The following is an 18,619-nucleotide window of genomic DNA, read 5'->3' on the forward strand; positions in this document are numbered from 1 at the left end:
ATAAAATGAATTGCTAATCTTTCAGAGTGTATTCTTTTGCTGTTTGTTTTTGTATATCAGCCAAGAAGATATAGACCAATGAGGAAACTGGTAAAATATTTCAGGAGCATTGTCTGATTTGAAAAGCTAAGTAGGAACATAAATCCTTTCTTAAGTACTCAGTTGTGTTTCCTGTTGTTTGCTTGTGCTTTACTTATCTCTTAGAGTGATGTGCACGTGTGTGATTAAGATGTCCCCGGGATGCACGCCTACCAGTGCTCAGCTGTAGCACTGTATTGGAAACCTAGGGGCTCTGGGATGAGGCTTGGCAGTCATTGTTTAGCCTCTAAGATGGGCCGAATATTTAAAGGGACATAGGCAATGACATTGATTAAAAAGAAAAGCATTGATTGGCTGCCTAACTTTGTGGGAGTGACTGGGAAAGCCGGAATTCACTGCCCTGGGTGGTGTGGGTAACGAGGAGTTCAGAGTAGAGAATGTAGGTATAGAATAGGGCAAGAGGTTCTCATTTTTCGAGTGTGCCAGGGATCCAATCCAGGTCTTTACACATGCTAAGCTTGAGTTCTATCACTGAGCTATGCTCGCAGGTTCTGGCAGGAATTATTTTAATAAGATAAACTACATCTTGAAGGATGTGCATGTATTAGCACATGGAATGTGAACAGTGTTAATGTGTGCTTATTTATCTTTATACTAAAATAATGTGAATGAAGTTTCTTCCTGCTTGAAGCATGTATTGATTGTAGTTCTTCTTCACTACACAATTACACAATCTTCTAATACCCAAGGTCCACTATAATGACACTCACGTTTTCCTCTTGTCTCATCTCCATGCTTTCTTTTTTCTTTTTGGTGATGCTGGGGATCAAGCCCCAGCGCTCATGCATGCTAGGCAAGTGTTGTGCCATTAAGCTACAAGTTCAGATCCACTTTTTTTCCCATTTCCTTTTCCCTTCTTACTGATTTGCTCTTCCTTGTAAATGCCCCACCTCTTCCTAGTCTGTACCTTCTTTCAAATTTTCTCTTTTGCTTGGACATTTTCCCCTGATCTCTGTGAAATCCGACTTCTTTTTCAGACTCATCTGAAATACCAGGTTTCTGTGGAGTCTTGGAGGGGTAATAATTTCCTTTCTCCGTTTTGCAGTTTCTCATCATTACCTTCTCTGCATTTTTTGTTCCCACTCTCCCTTCCCCTATATTCTCTGTAACATAACTATTGGTTGGCTTATTTTTGATCAGTAACACAGAAATACTCAGACTTTTCACTTTCATAGATAAGAAATTTTAAATGGAGATCACTTGTATGTTGTACAAGTTTCTATAGCATTCAATCTCTCTCTCTCTCCCTCTCTCACATGCACACACACCTTCCCCCCACCTCTCTTACCTAAAACTTTATGAAAGATGCACAGTTAACCTCAAAAGAATGTAGGAAAGACAGTATCAGAATATAGGACAGACTGTACACTAAAAGCATTTGGCAGAAGACACTCCTGTGGCTGGCTGCCTTTGGATTTTGCTGAACATTGAGCAAAGCTGCATCCTGTATTCCTCCCCTCTCTGGACAGGCATTTGGAGCTGTTAATTTAGTAGGCTGTGAGCCTTACCAGAGCCGATTTATCTCTGAATCCCGCTTTATCTCTATCCCCCTCAGAGATAATCCTGGGTCTTTAAAAGCTTGTAACAGGAAAATAACTGTGATCGGTCACACAGAAGGAACCAGGTTGGGGAGAAGATTATTCAAAGATCTGACAGTTGTTTCCAATAACTAAGCAGAGAGTCACTTACTTTTACAAAACCATGTCTGACATGTGTATGAAAAAGGAGTGGACTCCTTACAAAGCCTGTTTATTCTCAAAGAGCTAGGAATTTATAAAACCCCTAATTATGGCATGATGATTATTTTTTCTTATCTCTAAAGTGTGGATATGATTACTTGGATGATTACAAACAATTATGCAATCATGGAAGAATTTTCTAAAGTAATTTCTGACCTCAAATTCTTGTTTTCTCAGTTCTTTTCAAAGTTTACAGAACAGAACAAATTGATTTAATGCTGGGGAGAAAGGCACTGATGATCATTCAAACTTGCACTATCTAATAGAACTTTCTGTAATAATTGTAATGTTCAGTAACTCACCCTATTCAGTGTGGCAGCCATTGTCACGTGGGACTACTGAAATGTGCCTAGCACCACTGCAAAACTAACTTTTAAGTTGTTTTTTAAGTATAATTGATTTAAAATAGCCACCTGTGACTATTGGCTTCCATATTGGATAATGTGGTTTCAAAGGATTGACCAGTGCATACTGAAGAGTATTGATCCACCAACTTTGATGGCATCTTATCAATTTTTTTAATATGTTTGAGATATTAGGAAAGGAGTAATTTTTCTTATTGCGACATCTTTAGCAGGTTATATATCTACCAATCAATGGCTCTATTGAACTCTCAGCTACTTTTCACCCTCAGACTGCCATAAGTTGTACAAATGCTGATTTCAATTCATTGTGTTAAGATCTGTTTTTCATTATTATAACTCTTGTTTTAGATAATATGATACACACACACACACACACACACACACACAAGTGCGTATATAGTCAGCTCTCTGTATCTACGGGTTCCACATCTGTGGATTTAACCATGAATTGAAAATACTCAGGAAAAAAAATTACATCTGTATTGAAAATGCACGGAATATTTTTTGTCTTCCTAAACAAGTCAGTTTAGTAACTATTTACATAGCATTAGCATCATATTATTATAAATAATAATTAAAGAATACAGGAGGGCATGCATAGGTTGTACACAAATACTATACCATGTAATATAAGAGTCTTGAACATATGCAGATTTTGGTATTCTTAGAGGGTCCTGGGACCAGTTGTGTCCAGATACTGAGAGATGATTGTATACACATTTGTGAAGCTCAAGTGAAACGAGGGCTGGAGCTTGTTAAACTTGAGTACCTCTTTGGACATTTCTGTAGTGAGCAAACAAAATTGCTGACTTGGATAGTCTTGCTCCACCCTCCCTGGAAAGAGGAAATGCTCATATTCATAAAGTCAGACTAGAACCTATCCGGCTTTTTCCATGACTCTGTGCTTTAGTGAATACTTTGTTTCTGCCTGTATTCCTTCTTATGTATTCTTTCCTTAGTTTCTGGGGTTACCCCTTTAAAAGAATTTTAAGTTTTTTTTTTCCCTCCAAAGACTTTATATAACCTTCTGTCCCTTTCTACCTTCCCTAGAAATACTGATCACCTACCCATCCACCTTCTTTATTTCTTTTCTTTCTTTCTTAATAGAGCTGTGTGTATAAGTACATACTGATATATTCAAAATAATTCAAGTATTTGGTTTTGAAGAAATCCTATCATTACACTGACATTAACAAGAGCCAAGACTTAGAGATGCTAAGCAACATGTTGAAGGACACCCTGAAATAGCCTGCTGTGTGCATCTCTAATTTAGCAGCAGTCGGTAGTTGTTGAGCACTCACTATATGCAAGGAATCAACTGAGCACCTTACATATATTTTCACTTAATTACTTAGGTTTTATAAAGAACTTATGATTGTTCATAATTTTATAGGTTGTCTTAATTTTAAAATTCTAACATTAATAAAGGCAACACACTTAGAGTGAACATGCAGCCAGTTTAGTAGTAAAGCCCAATTGGTTTCACTCTAGAACCCATGATTTTACCTACTAAGCAATGATTAAGATGTAGAGGAGAAAACTCATTTCCCAAAGTAGCAAGGTATGGTGGGGCAAAACCATGGGTGGCTGGGAACACTTCTGGTTTTCCTTTCCCTTGTGCCATTTTCATGGTGGCCTTTGACATATTACTTAGCATCTCCAAGTTTTTTCCTCCTCTTAACACCTACCTTAGTGATGGAGCTGAAATGATTTCCATATAGAGTACTTCCATAGGAGGCCCTCTACTATTCCTGAAGTACTGGATTGTCACATGTAAAGACTTCCTAAAAGATGAGGGTAATTTTTTTTTTTTTCATTCACTTGGTCTGGTGGAGAATACGGTCATCTCGTCAGTAGGATCTGTGTTACATGTGCAGATATTTATTTGCTTTATCTTTATTTATAACCTCATTCCACAGTTCCCACCAATGTTGTGTATATATTCTAAAAGCTGTCTCTTTTTTTCCCCATTTGGTTTTTAACTGAATTTCACTTAGGTTGTCTTTTTCACTTAAGATTGCATTTTCAAGTCTACGCTATGTTTATCCTTTAGAAGTACGCAGTTAATGTTTTGTTTATTTAACAGTTGCTAAAGTTGTTAATGCCTGACACTGCTTCACTCTAGAAGGAAGGCAGAGGGGTAAAGATGGAGGATTGATGTTCACTGAACACATGGTAGGCCTCAGGCATTTTATATGTACCTCTATCAATACAAATAACAATGTGAGGGTAAAAAATAAGGTTATATTACTATTGCCATTTTATAGAAAAGAAGTGATACAACTTGCCTGTGCTTAAATATTTATCGCATGACAGTGATAGAGCTTAGGGCTTAAATCAATGTATGTTGAGTGGGGCAGAGAGATGAATGAAAACATAAATTAAAAGTCATTTGTAAATGCTATAAAGTATCTCTGGTGCCTTTTTGTTACATAAAAGATATATAATAATTTATTTTATATGATTATAATAAAGCACATGTCTTAAGTGTTTCAATTTTGTGAATTTTATTTTTATATAGTATTTTATAACCAAAAGCAAGATACAGAACATTTTCACTGAAGGAAGTGCCTTTCCAATTCAGTCTTTTTGTTTCCTCCATTCTGCAGTTGAGCCCATCCACTAAATTCTTTATTTTGGCTATTATATTTTTCAGGTTTAACATTTCCATTTGTTGTGATTTTATTTCTTGGCTGCAGCTTTTTTTTTCTATTTGTGTCAGATATAATTGCTCATGGAAGCATTTTTAATTCAGCTACTTTAAAATCTTTGTCATATAATTTCACAACACTGTCATCTTGATGTTGTCATCTATTGATTGTCTTTTTCTGTTCAGTTTGATATATTTCTAGTTCTTGGATATAGGTTATTTTTGATCAAAACTTGGGTATTTTCATTTTATTTTATGAGTCTGAATCTTGTTTAGAACCTTCTGTTTTTGTTGGTTTTCTTTAACATAATTCTGCCCAGAGAAAAAAGAAGATGCAGCTGAGCTACTTACTTCCAGGTGGAGTTAGAAACCATATCCACCTTGACCTCAGTTGATGCCCAAGAGGAAGGGGCACTTTGTTATGGTTGGGTGATTTTGGAAACCCTGATTCTCCACCAGAGACACCATGGAGAAAGGAGGGCCTGGCTCTTCTTGTCTGGGAGAGGTAAAGCTAAGCCTTGCCACATCGCAGTTGACATTGGGGGTGAGGAGGTTGATGGTCGTGAAAGTCTGGGGTCTCGGCTTGACCTCCTATGAGACTGCTTTATTGGGAGTAGTGGGATACCTTATTAAGGTGCAGTGAGGGTAGAAGTCTTTATATCCTGCCTCTGTTAGTATGGATGCTAAGGTCACATTTCTTTCTGTAGTGTTTGAGTAGAGCAGTTGCTGTCTGAAAGTTTTCTTTCTTTCTAGGCAGCCCCTCTTCTGGTTCTTTCTCTTGTCCTTTGTACTCATTGGCATTTCCAGGTGTCTTCACCTTCAAGTCTAGAGTGTATGAGGAGAAAAAAAAAAAAAAAAGAAAGAAAGCCCAAGAACCCACTATCATGTCATTCCTCTAGTTTCAAATTATTTAGATAATCTGCCTTTTCTCTCCTGTTCAGTCTTCTTATTGGACTTATTTATAGTGTCAGTCATTTTTATTTTGGTGGGATGGATTGAGGGGAAAAAAGAGTAGATGGCATGCAGTGGAGGAAAGTATTAGTCATTAAAAAAAAACTTTGTTCAATTCATAAATATAGATAGACGTGTTTGGGCACTGGTTCACAAGATGAAATCTGTTTCTTTTAGTACCATGGTTAAAAACGTTTTTAAGTCACCAGTGTAGACCACGTATTACTTTTACAGTCTGTTACCAGAAACCCCTGCCTACAGTTTCAACAGAACCTCCAAGTATAACTGCTCATGTTTTCTCTTGTTGAATAAGAAAAGTTTATGTGCCTTAGAGATTGTCTGCTGATGCTGAAATACGTAATTCAAGCAACATTGTAATGTCTACTCCATTTAGATTATCTAGTCCTGGTATTATGGGTAGGACAGGTGAATTTGATGTGGTGATTACACTTACGTAGCTTTTGGGGAATGGATTTCCCTTATAACAAATATTTTACAAAGATGAAATGGTTTCTGTTGGCAAGCAAACCAGAGTGAGTGTGTGTCATGTGGCTGAGGGAGGTCAATATCCTGATACAGGGGCATGTGGTTTGAACATCCAGGTAGGTTGGACCATCATCTGAGTCCATTTCCAAGGGTCACACTATTCTTAGGGCAACCATTGGACAAATTTGTAAAGACAAATGGGTATGTTTTATGGGTCTAGTCCTTCACTATCCCCATTATTTCTTCACATTGATGGAGTGTCTTCCTTCTCCTATTTGCATGAAAGAGAGGAGTTTTCCATTACTAGTTACTTAGACTTGCTGAGGATGTACATCTTATCATTTAATGCTGCTGAACTCTGTTGAAAGTTTGTATCTTAACCCTATTTTGTGTGTGGGGGGTTTACTTTTTTTAATCTATATATGACAGTGGAATGCATTACAATTCTTATTACACATATAGAGCACAATTTTTCATATCTCTGGTTGTATACACAGTATATTCACACCAATTCATGTCTTCATACCTGTACTTTGGATAATAATGATCATCACATTCCACCATCATTAATAACCCCATGCCCCCTCCCTTCCCTTCTAACCCCTCTGCCCAATCTAGAGTTTGTCTATTCCTCCCATGCTCCTACTCCCTATCCCACTATGAACCAGCCTCCTTATATCAAAGAAAACATTCGGCATTTGGTTTTCTGGGATTGGCTAATTTCACGTAGCATTATCTTTTCTAACTCCATCCATTTACCTGCAAATGCCATGATTTTATTCTCTTTTATTGCAGAGTAATATTCTATTGTGTATATATGCCATATTTTTTGATCCATTCATCTATTGAAGGGTATCTAGTTTGGTTCCACAGTTTAGCTATTGTAAATTGTGCTGCTATAAACATTGATGTGGCTGTGTCCCTGTAGTATGCTGTTTTTAAGTCCTTTAACCCTATTGTTTTAATAGGGAGAAAAGAACTTCTACCTGTATTTAGAGAGTTTAAGTTTTAGCATCTTATATGGAAAGCTGTATTTAGCTGACCAATGAGAGGTTAAAAATCATATTTTGGCTCTTTAGACCTTGACCCAAATAATAAAATTAAATACAAGTGAGCTCATTTACATTTCCTGGAAATGGAGGAGTGTGAAACAAATGAGGCTAGTCATGCAAAGACCTGTGAGTTCTTCCTCAATGTTGTTAGGGTGGAAGGTGCTGGGTTCTACCATATCTTGGTGTCCTCCAGGATGTGGTACACTCTACCCTAGATCAAGGGTCAGCAAGTATGTTATGTAGAAGGCCAGCCAGTAAACATTTCACTCATCAATGACCACATGGTCTCTGCCTCAATTATTCACCAATTGTAGCCCCAAATTAGACATAGGTAACACATAAATAAGCATGGCTGTGTTTCAATAAAACTTTATGAACACTGGAATTTGAATTTTGTACAATTCTCTTGTGTTACAAATATTCTCCTTTATATTTTCTCCTTAATCATTTAAAAATGTGAACCCTATTTTTGAATAACAAGCCATATGGAAAGGGGGAAGGCTGGATTTGGTTGATAGGACAGTTTTCTGACCTCTGTCCTGGCAGATGTTTTCTGGGTAGGTTCCTTTGCCCAAGGAGACATTACACTCCCTTTCTATTAACTAAACCCAAGCCGGTGATCCTTAGACAAACATTTCTGGTGCACTCGATATATTTTTCATGTGAAAACATCAGTGATCTGATTGATTCTAATAAATATGTTTTCATTCATTCATGCAAAAAATTTCATGAATGATCATGGCAATTTTGAGGGACACCAGAAGACCTCCAGCTGAATAAAGCCTTGCCCTCAGATCTTCACAGTGTCATCTGGATTGATTCCACCTCTAATGGTAATGTCTCTTAACAGCAGCATATATTTATAATGGACCTCAACTTCTATCATGATAGGAATTATGAAACCTGGGTTAAAATATTTCCCTAGGATATTAGTTTTCTTTTCTCCTTCTTTAAAAGCAAGCTAATTAATCATATTAACAGTTGAAATGGAGTTATGTGGGCTGGGGATGTGGCTCAAGTGGTAGCACGCTTGCCTGGCATGCGTGCATCCCGGGTTCGATCCTCAGGACCAAATACAAACAAAGATGTTGTGTCCGCCAAAAACTAAAAAATAAATATTAAAATTCTCTCTCTCTCTCTCTCTCTCTCTCTCTCTCTCTCTCTCTCTCTCTCTTAAAAAAGAAATGGAATTATGTGACATTGTGTAATAGTTCATCTGAAAGTCGTGGAAGAACCCACTCACAATGGTTTAGTAAGCAGACGATTACTTTTCTCATATAGTATCTGGTCCAGAGGTGGGCGTTAAAGACAAAGTTTGAGTAGCCCAATGATGCTGGAGTCAATGTGGCTGTTAGTCATTTGACCTTCTCTCAAGGTACAGCCCAAAGGTTGCAAAATGTCTGGGGCCAGTCTGGACACCTGCAGTCAAGGTAGTAGAAGAGGGCAGGATGTATTAAGACCTGGTTTTGTCAGTTCCAGTACTACTTTTCCCCATCTAACGTCTTATTTTCTTAGACAATGACCTGTCCTTACCCACTTTTAGATTCAAGGAAGACTGGGAAATTTAGTATTTTACTTTGTAGCCCTCTCGCAGGAGATGACTGAGACTGTTAGGAATGTGCTGCCAATCAAAAGTGTCCGCTACAAAGAGTTGTAGACCTTTTGTGATGCTCAGATTACTTCTGCAGAGTCTCTTCTGAACTTGAATCCAGAATTTAATACACGAGCCATCTCCATTAAACAGATATTAGAGGGTCTTCTATAAGTACAGTATATGAAGGACGTGTGAAAGGAGAACCATGTCCCCCAGGACCTTCGTCTCTTGCTAGATCTAGCAAGACATATACCTGAATCTTTAAACAAACCATCTCATTTCTAATAATGAATTATGGGGAATTGGAGTGTATTTGTTTCATTTAGTAATATTCCTTGGGTGCAGAATGTGTACAATTGTTTATCTAGGCTTTGCAGGTACACCGATGAATAAGACAGTCTGCTGTGCAGGTGGCAGTTAAGAAAATCAGTATTTGGGGGACAGCACTATGATTCTGTGATTTAACATATTTTTGGTGAATTATACAATTATGTTAGAAGCAATTATTATTTGCTCTTTTGAAAAAAGTACAAGTTATTCATAAGAAGTGGCAATGAGTATGATTAAAAAGATATCTTTCACATCTATGCTCATCCTCTAAACAATAATTGGGTACCTACTGGAAGTTAGTTACTTGGCTACACCCTACATCAGAAAAGCTCAATGATTAGTAAAGTGCTTCCATGGACTCCTAGTTATAGACTAGGCACACGTATTAATAAATATTTGCAATTCATGGTGCATACACATGGAGACACATTCAGATCCTCTAGTAAGAAAAAGAGGTAAATTATCAACATTGATTAGGAGGATATATTGGGTGCAAGATTAATTAAAGCTTTACAGTGACAAAAAAGCAAAAATATTTCCTGAAGGGTTTATCCATGCAAATCATCGAAGGACCAAGTATACCATATATAAAGTAATCGGTTCTATCTAAGCAGAGGTGCACTAAGCATTTCAGGGAGCTGGGAGAGGATTCTGCATGGTGGAAGTGGAGGAACCATAGGTACAGGACCCAGGTCATCTCGTGTGTTTGGTGGGAGTGTTTGCACACCTCCCTCTTCGAGGCAGAGCTTCATCAGAATAAAGGAACTTTTAACTTGAACACAGCTCCATCCCTTGCTTCACAAGGGAGATGTGGAGTGAGTGGGGATTGGAAGGACTGGAAAGTCACTTGACTTTTTGGTGAGGAAGACCTCTTCTCCCTGATGAATATAGTAGTGCTGGTGGATCCCTGGGCTCCTAGAGCATCATCAAGAAGAGGCACTTCCAGGCAGTCTGTTCCTGCAGCTGTAACCAGCATCACACCAGAAGGGCATCCATCCCAGGCCAGACCCCGGGGGGCCCAGGATCACTTCTAGCAGTCAGAAGCCCTTTCTGCCATTAGGCTGGGACATGTTTTAGAAAAAATTTTCTCTCCAGAAAATCTCTAAAGTACTCTGATGCTGCTGAACTGTATTCTTCACACACACATAGCATGCCGTCTTGGGTGCTCATCCGTGTTGTATGCATTGAGATTTCATTCCTGTTTAAGGTTAACAGGATTTCATGGTATGCATCACATTTCGTTTATCCACCTTTCATATGTACGGAAGTACACAAAAAAAATCTGCTGTAGCTGAAAATCACAAAGAGATCATTGATGAAAAAACAAACTTTTGAATAAAGATATCTTTGGAACTTGTCTTTCCATTTACTGAGACAATTGGGTGTTAAAATGAGAGTGAGTAGGGGTTTTTTTGGCGGGGGGTTAGTTTTGTTGTTAAAATTTGTTGGTTAAAATATACATAAAATATTTGTTACTTTTTATATCTTTATTTAATTAATTTATTTTATGTGGTGCTGAGGATCAAACCCACTGCCTCTCACATGCTAAAGAAGCACTCTACAACTGAGCTTCAACCCCAGCCTTACTCAAACCATTTTGTTTTGTTTTCTGGGTACTGGGAATTGAATTCAAGGGCACTCAGCCACTGAGCCACATCCCCAGCCCTATTTTGTATTTTATTTAGAGACAGGGTCTCACTGAGTTGCTTAGCACCTTGCTTTTTGCTGAGGCTGGCTTTGGACTCATGATCCTCCTGCCTTAGCCTCCCAAGCCACTGAGATTACAGGCATGAGCCATCACACCTGGCTCAGACCATTTTAAGTGTACCTTCCAGTGGCATTTATTACATTCACATTGTGTATAACCATCACTACTACCCGTCTCCAAAGCCATTTCTTTATCTGAAACTGGAACACTACACATATAACTGCCAGATACTCCTCATTTTCTCACACCCAAATCCTAGGTTAACTACTGTTCTATTTTCTGTCTCTGTGGATTTGTCTACTCTAAATTCCTTAAATAAGAGGAATACTACAATATTTGTCTTTTTATGTATGGCTTATTTCACTTAGAATGATGTCCTCCGTGTTCATCTATGTTGTAGTATGTTCATTTCTGTTAAAGGCTGAGAAATATTTCATTGTATGTGTTTCAGGCAGGTTTTTCGATGCTACGACTAAGAGACCTAAGTAGAACGACTTTACGGAGGAAATGTTTATTTGGGGGCTCATGATTTCAGAGGTCTCAATCCACAGAGAGCATGTTCCATTCCTCGGGGCTTGAGGTGATGCAGAACATCATGGTGGAAGAGTGTAGTGGAAGCAGCTCACTTGATGATCAGTAAGCAGACAGAGAGGTCTCCACTTGCCAGATACAAATTTATACCCCAAACCATACCTCCATGTCCCACCTCCTCCAGCCACACTCTGATGCTTCAGCTACTGCTCAGTTAATCCCTATCAGGGGAATCATTCACTGATTGGGTCAAGATTCTCACAATTCAATCATTTCTTCTCTGAACCTTCTTGCATTGTCTCACAGGTGAGCTTTAGGGGGACATCTCATATCCATAACAGGTTATATGTTTATCTGTTCTTCCATCGATGGGCATTTGGGTTTTTTCTACCTTGTACTTAGAATACCTCCTATTTTTTTGGTCACACCTTCTCCCCATTAAATCAAACTCTCATACTTCCAACACTCTGCTCAAACTGATCTCTCTATTTAAAAAGTTCTGCTCCACCCCAGTTTTGCTTCCTTTTATTAGGAAACTAACACCTACACCCTTCATGTGTCAGCTCAGATCTCTTCCTTGGAAAGCCTTCTAGGAGTCTCTGGCTACCAGAGCAAGAACCTTTAGCCTGTACTGCCTCATGCTCACCACGCCCAGGTGCCTCATCCTACTGAAGCATTGAGCATGTCCACCAAATTGATCCACCTGCCTCCCCACCACAGTTGTAAGCTCCTGGAGGGCAGTTACCATCTCCTACTCATTGCTTGGTCTCCACTCCACTTAAATGCCTATTACTGCAAGAACTTAGAATAATAGGCATTTAAGGAACCTTTGATCCAATGCAGGATGAAACAGAAATCTCCTCTTCCCACAATCTTGCTTTATATCGCAAAGAACTTTCCTGCTAGTAAAAAATTTGTGCTCAAAAATGTCAGGTATCTAAAACTGGGAGGCAGAATAATGATTTTTGTGGGGTGGGAGTACCAGGGATTGAACTCGGGGGCACTCGACCACTGAGCCCTATTTCGTGTTTTATTTAGAGACAGGGTCTCACTGAATTGCTTAGCAGGTCACTTTGTGCTGAAGCTGGCTTTGAATTTGCAATCCTCCTGCCTCAGCCTCCTGAGCCACTGGAATTACAGGCAGAATAATGATTTTTGACTCCTACACACATTGCCTTATTCTTCACAGAAATATTCTAATCCTCCATCGCTATTCCCTCTGAGACTGCAAGCCCAGTAGTTGATTTAGGTTTTTGTGCTTGGACTTGGTTATTTAAAACTGTTTCTCACCCCCTTTGTTTTGTTTTCCCTGAAATTTCATGTCTCTAATGTTTTAAAATCAAGCAACTCTCCAATGGCTTCTTGCAGGGCGTGACCATCTTCTCTTTGCTCATCATGTAAAAGATGCCCCCATCTCTTCTGTCCTCATCACTACACTTCCTTGTTTTCACTCTAGTTATTTACTCAATTTGGCGGGCTCAATCCCTCATGGGTCAACTTCAAAACCCTCTCCACCTTCTCCTCATCTTCCCAGTCACTCTTGTGCCTACCAGAGTTCTAGTTCTTGAACTGGCACTGTAGCCGGGTCAGGATCTGTACCTGAATTGCTTCCAGTGTCGCTCAGTTCAAAGGTCACTAACATTAAATTCATACAAATGTAGAATTAAAATCCAAAACAGATTTTACAACATTGCTCTTTAAACATTGAGGCAAAATATTTCACTGTGTGTGTGTGTGTGTTAGCATTATTTTGAGTTGTCATCTTGAAGCTGCCAACTTTTTTTTATGTGCAAAAAATTGGAAACCAGGTACATGGCAGGTGAAACTTCGGAGTGATCACAGTGGAACGGAACCTCTTTTAGGGAGAGGGACCAGCATTGCCAGAGGTGAAGGAAGTATATAAGTCTTCTTTGATGAAGGGTGATGGGGGAAGGGAAGAGGAGGTATTGGATGTTACCAGAAGTTCCCTGGTATTCTTAGCCCCTGATTCACAGGCAGAAAGCAATCAGGGTTAATACTGTTGAGAAAGATGAACAGCAGACATTTTTCTTTTCCTCTTTAATATCTAAATCTTTCCCATGCCAATCTGCCATCTCCCTACAGAAGCATACCTTTTAAAATTAATCAAGATTTTGTATGTTTAATTGAATATGGATTGTAATTGGGCCACTCCTTGACTTGGAAAAACAGTGATTGACCTCATATTTTATAGATTTTGGCTACCAAGTTCTTTGCACCACTGCCTAATTTGGACATTGTAGATGGTTCCCTGGCATTGATTCTTCCCCGGCCCTATTGAGTTTGGGCCATGTGTTTTGGAGAATTGTCCCTAGCTAAAGGTCAGTTGGTTTAGGAGTAACCCTGTCTTCACTGCCTGGGTTTTATTCAGTGATGATCATGTCATTTACTCCTGGCCAATGAGAAAAGAAGCAATATTGGAGGAGGTTTAGGGAAAACAAGACCCTGATCAGACAGGCTCTCGTTGTTGCAAGATAAAAACCAGAGGCTTGTAACTCTTGAGTACTCTAAGGGCCTCCAAGTCCAGGATAAAGGTGGTGCTCTGAGTAGCAACATGAGAGAGATGGAAAAAAGAAAAATCCAAGGTTCTTCACGACACTATTGAGCCAAAAATCAACCAACTCTATACTTGTGCTATGACTGGACTTCCTGTAATGAAAACTAATATATTTTCTCACTGTTTGATCCAGTTTAAATTTTCTCATCTCTTACTTGAAATCATGTACATCCTAAATGATCCATGATCTTTATGACCTTCCATAGACACCTGTGTCGACTTTTGTGGCCAGAACCTGCCTTGAGCCTCATTTCCCTTATCTGAGAAATGAATATAATTGTGTCTCACAGAGTTTTCCCCAAAGATTTTTTTGAGAACCAGAACAAAACCTGAGAGAGGCCACACAAACTGATACAGACTGAGTGCTTATGGTGTACCACAACGTAGGCTGGTTTCTTTGCTTTAGGAAGCTTAGAGAACAGGAGAAGAGAAATTCACAGATAATGACTTTATGGTAGAAATAAGATCACATTGCATAAGAACCTCTGTACAATCGATTTTTTTTTAGCTCATTCTTATTTAGATTTCTTTTCAAGATTGTATTTGTTGAGTGCTTACTATTCCAGGAACATGACCCAACATGGGGAGGATGGAAGAGTGGGATGAGAAAGGGGACAAAGAGAAAGCGTTTTTGAAGGATTTGCATGTAAGCCAAACCCCGAATGACAAGTAGGAATCAGGTGAAGAATAGGGAACAACATTCCAGGCAAGGAAGTATGTATAAAGTCCAGGAGGTAAGAAGGAACTTGGTGAAGGGAAAAGGAGGCATGTGTCCAAAGTAAGTGGATGAGGAATAACGTGGTGGAAGATGGAAGTTGGAAAGATAAAAAGGAGACAGATAACGAGGGCCTTGCTGGCCAAGTTTAAGATTTTGGAATTATAAAAGTGTGAAGCCAGACCATTAGGAAGTTTTAAGCAGAAGAGTCTTTCCCCACTTCCCCTCACAGTTTATTCTAATGGATCTTCAGGGTTGAGGAAGAGCTCTTGGATCAGTTTGGCAGATTGGATGTGAAACATGTTAGCCAGGATGACAGTGGCGGTGGAGATGGTGGGAGCCATGGATCTGAGCTTTGGGTGCAGAGCTCCTGGCTGCAGTGATTGAAGGAAAGGATGTGGTGAAGCATGGCGAGAGCGACGCATGCTGATTCTCCATGGCTCCTCAGTTTCTGTGTGCATAAATCGAGAAGAATGGAGGAAGCAATTTTTTTGTACAATAACTAAAGTTCAGTTTAGACTATATTAAGTTTGAGGCATCTGCCATGTGTTGACATAGAGAATGAGCAGCACTCCTCGGGTCTGTCCAGGCTGGAGTGAAAATTGGAGTCACCTGCACATTCATTGCATCAAGAGCCGTGGGGACAGATGGCCCCTATTAAGGAGGAAGTGGAGAACGGAAGGGAAAGGTCCTACCTGACTTTGGGAAGCCTTCCCTCAAGGTGAAACATTCTTCAGAAGCCAGGGGAAGAGGAGGCCTGGGTACCCAAAATCCTCACCCAGGATTTTGAATCTCAGAAGCTAGATAAGGGGAAGAATGGTGAGGAAGGAGGGGGCCAAAGATATTGGGTAAAATAAATCAGTCTTGAGGGAGAGGGTGTGTGAGTGGTGGTATGTGTGTAAGTGTGTGTGTGGGGGGGGGGTTAAGTATTTGACCTTAAATTATCTGGGGTCAAAGGGAAGGGGATGAGGATGGGAACTGAAATTTGAAGGGTTGGTGTCATACAGAGGCAAAATACTTTCTCATAGACCTCAAAACACACATTCCTGTCACATGCACTTGGACACACACACACACACACACACACACACACACACACACACACGGCAGTCATGTATGGTTCTCGTAACATTGACTGCTATTTCTTTGATAATACTGGGAACACAGGAGGAGATGAATACAGATTTGTTGAGTGAATAAATACTCCAGAAAATAAACTTTAGGTTTTGTTTGTGAGGGTATACATGTTAGAGATGTGGGGAGAGTAAGATGAAAAAATGCAAGCCACTGGGGCTTGTCTCTGCTGATCTCTTCACCCTGGTCTTTTCCTTCTCTTTCCCATAGCGGTGATGACTGTTTTAAAAAATCACTAGTTCTTTTTTCTGCCTCTTCTTAGCTTGTGGGTTTTTTGAGGGTAGCTTCTGTCCTACTTAAGTGCATGGTTCCGGGACCTGCCCCATGATTGGCACATAGTAAATGCTTATTAAATATTCATTGACTGAAAGGAAGAGGGTGAACTTAAGTGGAAATTTGGAGAATACAGAAGATTCAGAAAGGGACAGGAATGAGCACTTTTCAGATGTAAGCAGAGATATAAGCTAAATGCAATAATTGAATGTATTAGAAGCAGTCATGAAGCTGCCTAATTTGGGATTCTCATCAGAAATGTGAGGATTGCTAACTTGCTCAACTTGCAACTGATTGCATTTAAGTCTCCCTGACTTTCAAGCTCAGGGTTCCCTACTGCCCCATGCTCCTTCCTCATTCTGTTACTTCCCACAGTTATCACACTACGTCTTAACTCACAGATGTCTTTTTGCTTCCCATTTAGGCCTGATGAGATACTTTCTGTCTTGGACACTTTCTTTGTGTGAGTTGTTTTCTGAGTCCTATTTGTCCCTCTTTCCTAGCTCTCCACTGTGGTTTGAATCCACGGGGTATTGATCACCCTTCCCGGGCCGAAGGTATTAAACTGCAAATTGAAGGTGAAGGTGTGGAGTCTCAATCCATTAAAAGCAAAAATTTCCAGAAGGTGCCTGACCAAAAAGGAACCCCCAAGCGACTGCAGGGAGAAGCTGAGACGCCTAAGGTAGGTAATAAGCCAGTTAACGAATTGGTTTCTGAAGCTGCAGCTCCTGCAACTGCAGACTCTCTTGTGGTTCTGCCACAGAGAAGACCTGATGCTACTCTCACTAAGCACTGTCGTATCTTGGGTTAAAGGAGCACAGCATCTTGATATGTAACAATAAACGAAAATATTGACTGCCTTCCTTTGGATGGAATTGAAACACATTTGTGGTCAGTCTAATAGTGTGGGGCTCTGAGCTATGGCTTATAGAGAAGGATGTCTTAGACTTGAAGCTCAAAGATTGACCTTCCTGGCTTAGAGTTAACCCTTCATGATGGGTAAATCACAGGACTCCCTGAGGCTCAGGCTCTGTATCTATAGAGTGGGAATCATAAACCTACCTCCTTTGTCAGGTTGAGCTGATCGGATGATTTTGTGCTTATGGAACTGTTTTGTAAAAGCCCGAATATGAGGGTCTTTTGCTGAAAAATTAATTACAATAACTGACATTTTATGAAATATATATGTTTGCAGGCACTGTTGGAAGGAATATTGATGTACTGGCTTATCTGTGTCCAGAACCATCCTATGAGGTGGATGATAGTAAACAGATCCTTAATTAGAGGAAGATAAAATTGACCTATTTTGCTATAGGACACTTAGTTCTTTTTAGTCTTCTCTTTAAATGTAGGTACCAAAAACCTGACAAAATATGGATTGGTAAAGATACCAAAATGTGGGTTTTGAGGGTAGGTGATTCTTTGCTGAGGACAGCCTCTTCTAAGAGCTACCTGTGTTGGAACTGTCACTATTTAGATTTTTGTCTGAAGTCAGTGAAGATGTTGGTGCCTAGTGATGAAGGTGTTCCTTTCCGTTTTTCTGTTGGAAATTGAGGGAATTCGTCTTCACATAGCGTTTGGTCTCTCCCTTCATGTAGTCCTTGCAGGAGAATTTCCTTTCATAGGTTTGTTGAGCAAATCCACACGTTCCAACCTTGGACAGCAAATGTAAGCACCCAAGAAATATCTTAAGTAGGAAGGTCACTTGGCTGTCCTCCAATGACTCACTCCTGTCTCCTCCACATAATGTGGTCCAAATTAAAATCACAATGGATTGTTTTTACCTACATTTTTGAATAGGCGTTATTATTGCTCCCTTCTTGAGCTTGGATAATTTAAAAACTGATGGCATTATTATGTATGTCTGCGTGGGTGTGTGGCAGGAAGTGGGGAATGATGAGTGAGGAAGATACTGCAGGTACTTTGCACTAGACTTCTTGGATGACAAGCTGTACCTCATAGGAAATGGCTGATGATCATTCACGTTTGGTTTGTGAGCAGAGTTGGAAACAAGTGAACCAGTGACATCTAAACTTGATCAATCTTTGGGGGCCACACACAAGTCTTGAAAGAGCCAGGAAAACAAATGCCCCCGGGGTCTTCTTTGGCTAGGAAGATAAATCCAATTTGTCTGAGTAAGATCGTTTCAAATGAATGGTTCAAATATTAAAAATCAGAGTGACAAAGAAAAGTATGGGTACTTCATTTTAATTCAACTTTGAACACTTCCAAATTATCTTTTTTATTTGCCCCCAAAATTGGCAATATAAAAAATTGATTTTAATCCAATATGACTTCATTACTCTTGAATTATTTTGAATATGTGATTTTAGAGAATATTCTGAATTTTTTGTATCACAGTTCTTTGTCTTGGCCTGTAGATCCCTTCATGGCTGATTTGTTGATAACATAATTCT

The 18,619-nt window shown here is 39.5% G+C and overlaps 1 protein-coding gene across 9 annotated transcripts in view; it reads left to right on the forward strand.

The window, feature by feature from the left end:
* Window positions 1-18,619, forward strand: part of Samd12 (sterile alpha motif domain containing 12) — a 430,917-nt gene that overhangs the window by 23,235 nt on the left and 389,063 nt on the right. For all 9 annotated transcript variants that reach the window (XM_078016757.1, XM_040293706.2, XM_078016764.1 and 6 more), the window contains exon 2: window positions 16,706-16,884. In XM_078016757.1, the coding sequence (XP_077872883.1) occupies window positions 16,706-16,884 (179 nt within the window). The remainder of the gene's footprint in view (window positions 1-16,705; window positions 16,885-18,619) is intronic.

The sequence above is a fragment of the Ictidomys tridecemlineatus genome, chromosome 7 (assembly GCF_052094955.1).
Source record: "Ictidomys tridecemlineatus isolate mIctTri1 chromosome 7, mIctTri1.hap1, whole genome shotgun sequence".
Classification (NCBI taxonomy): Eukaryota; Metazoa; Chordata; class Mammalia; order Rodentia; family Sciuridae; genus Ictidomys; species Ictidomys tridecemlineatus.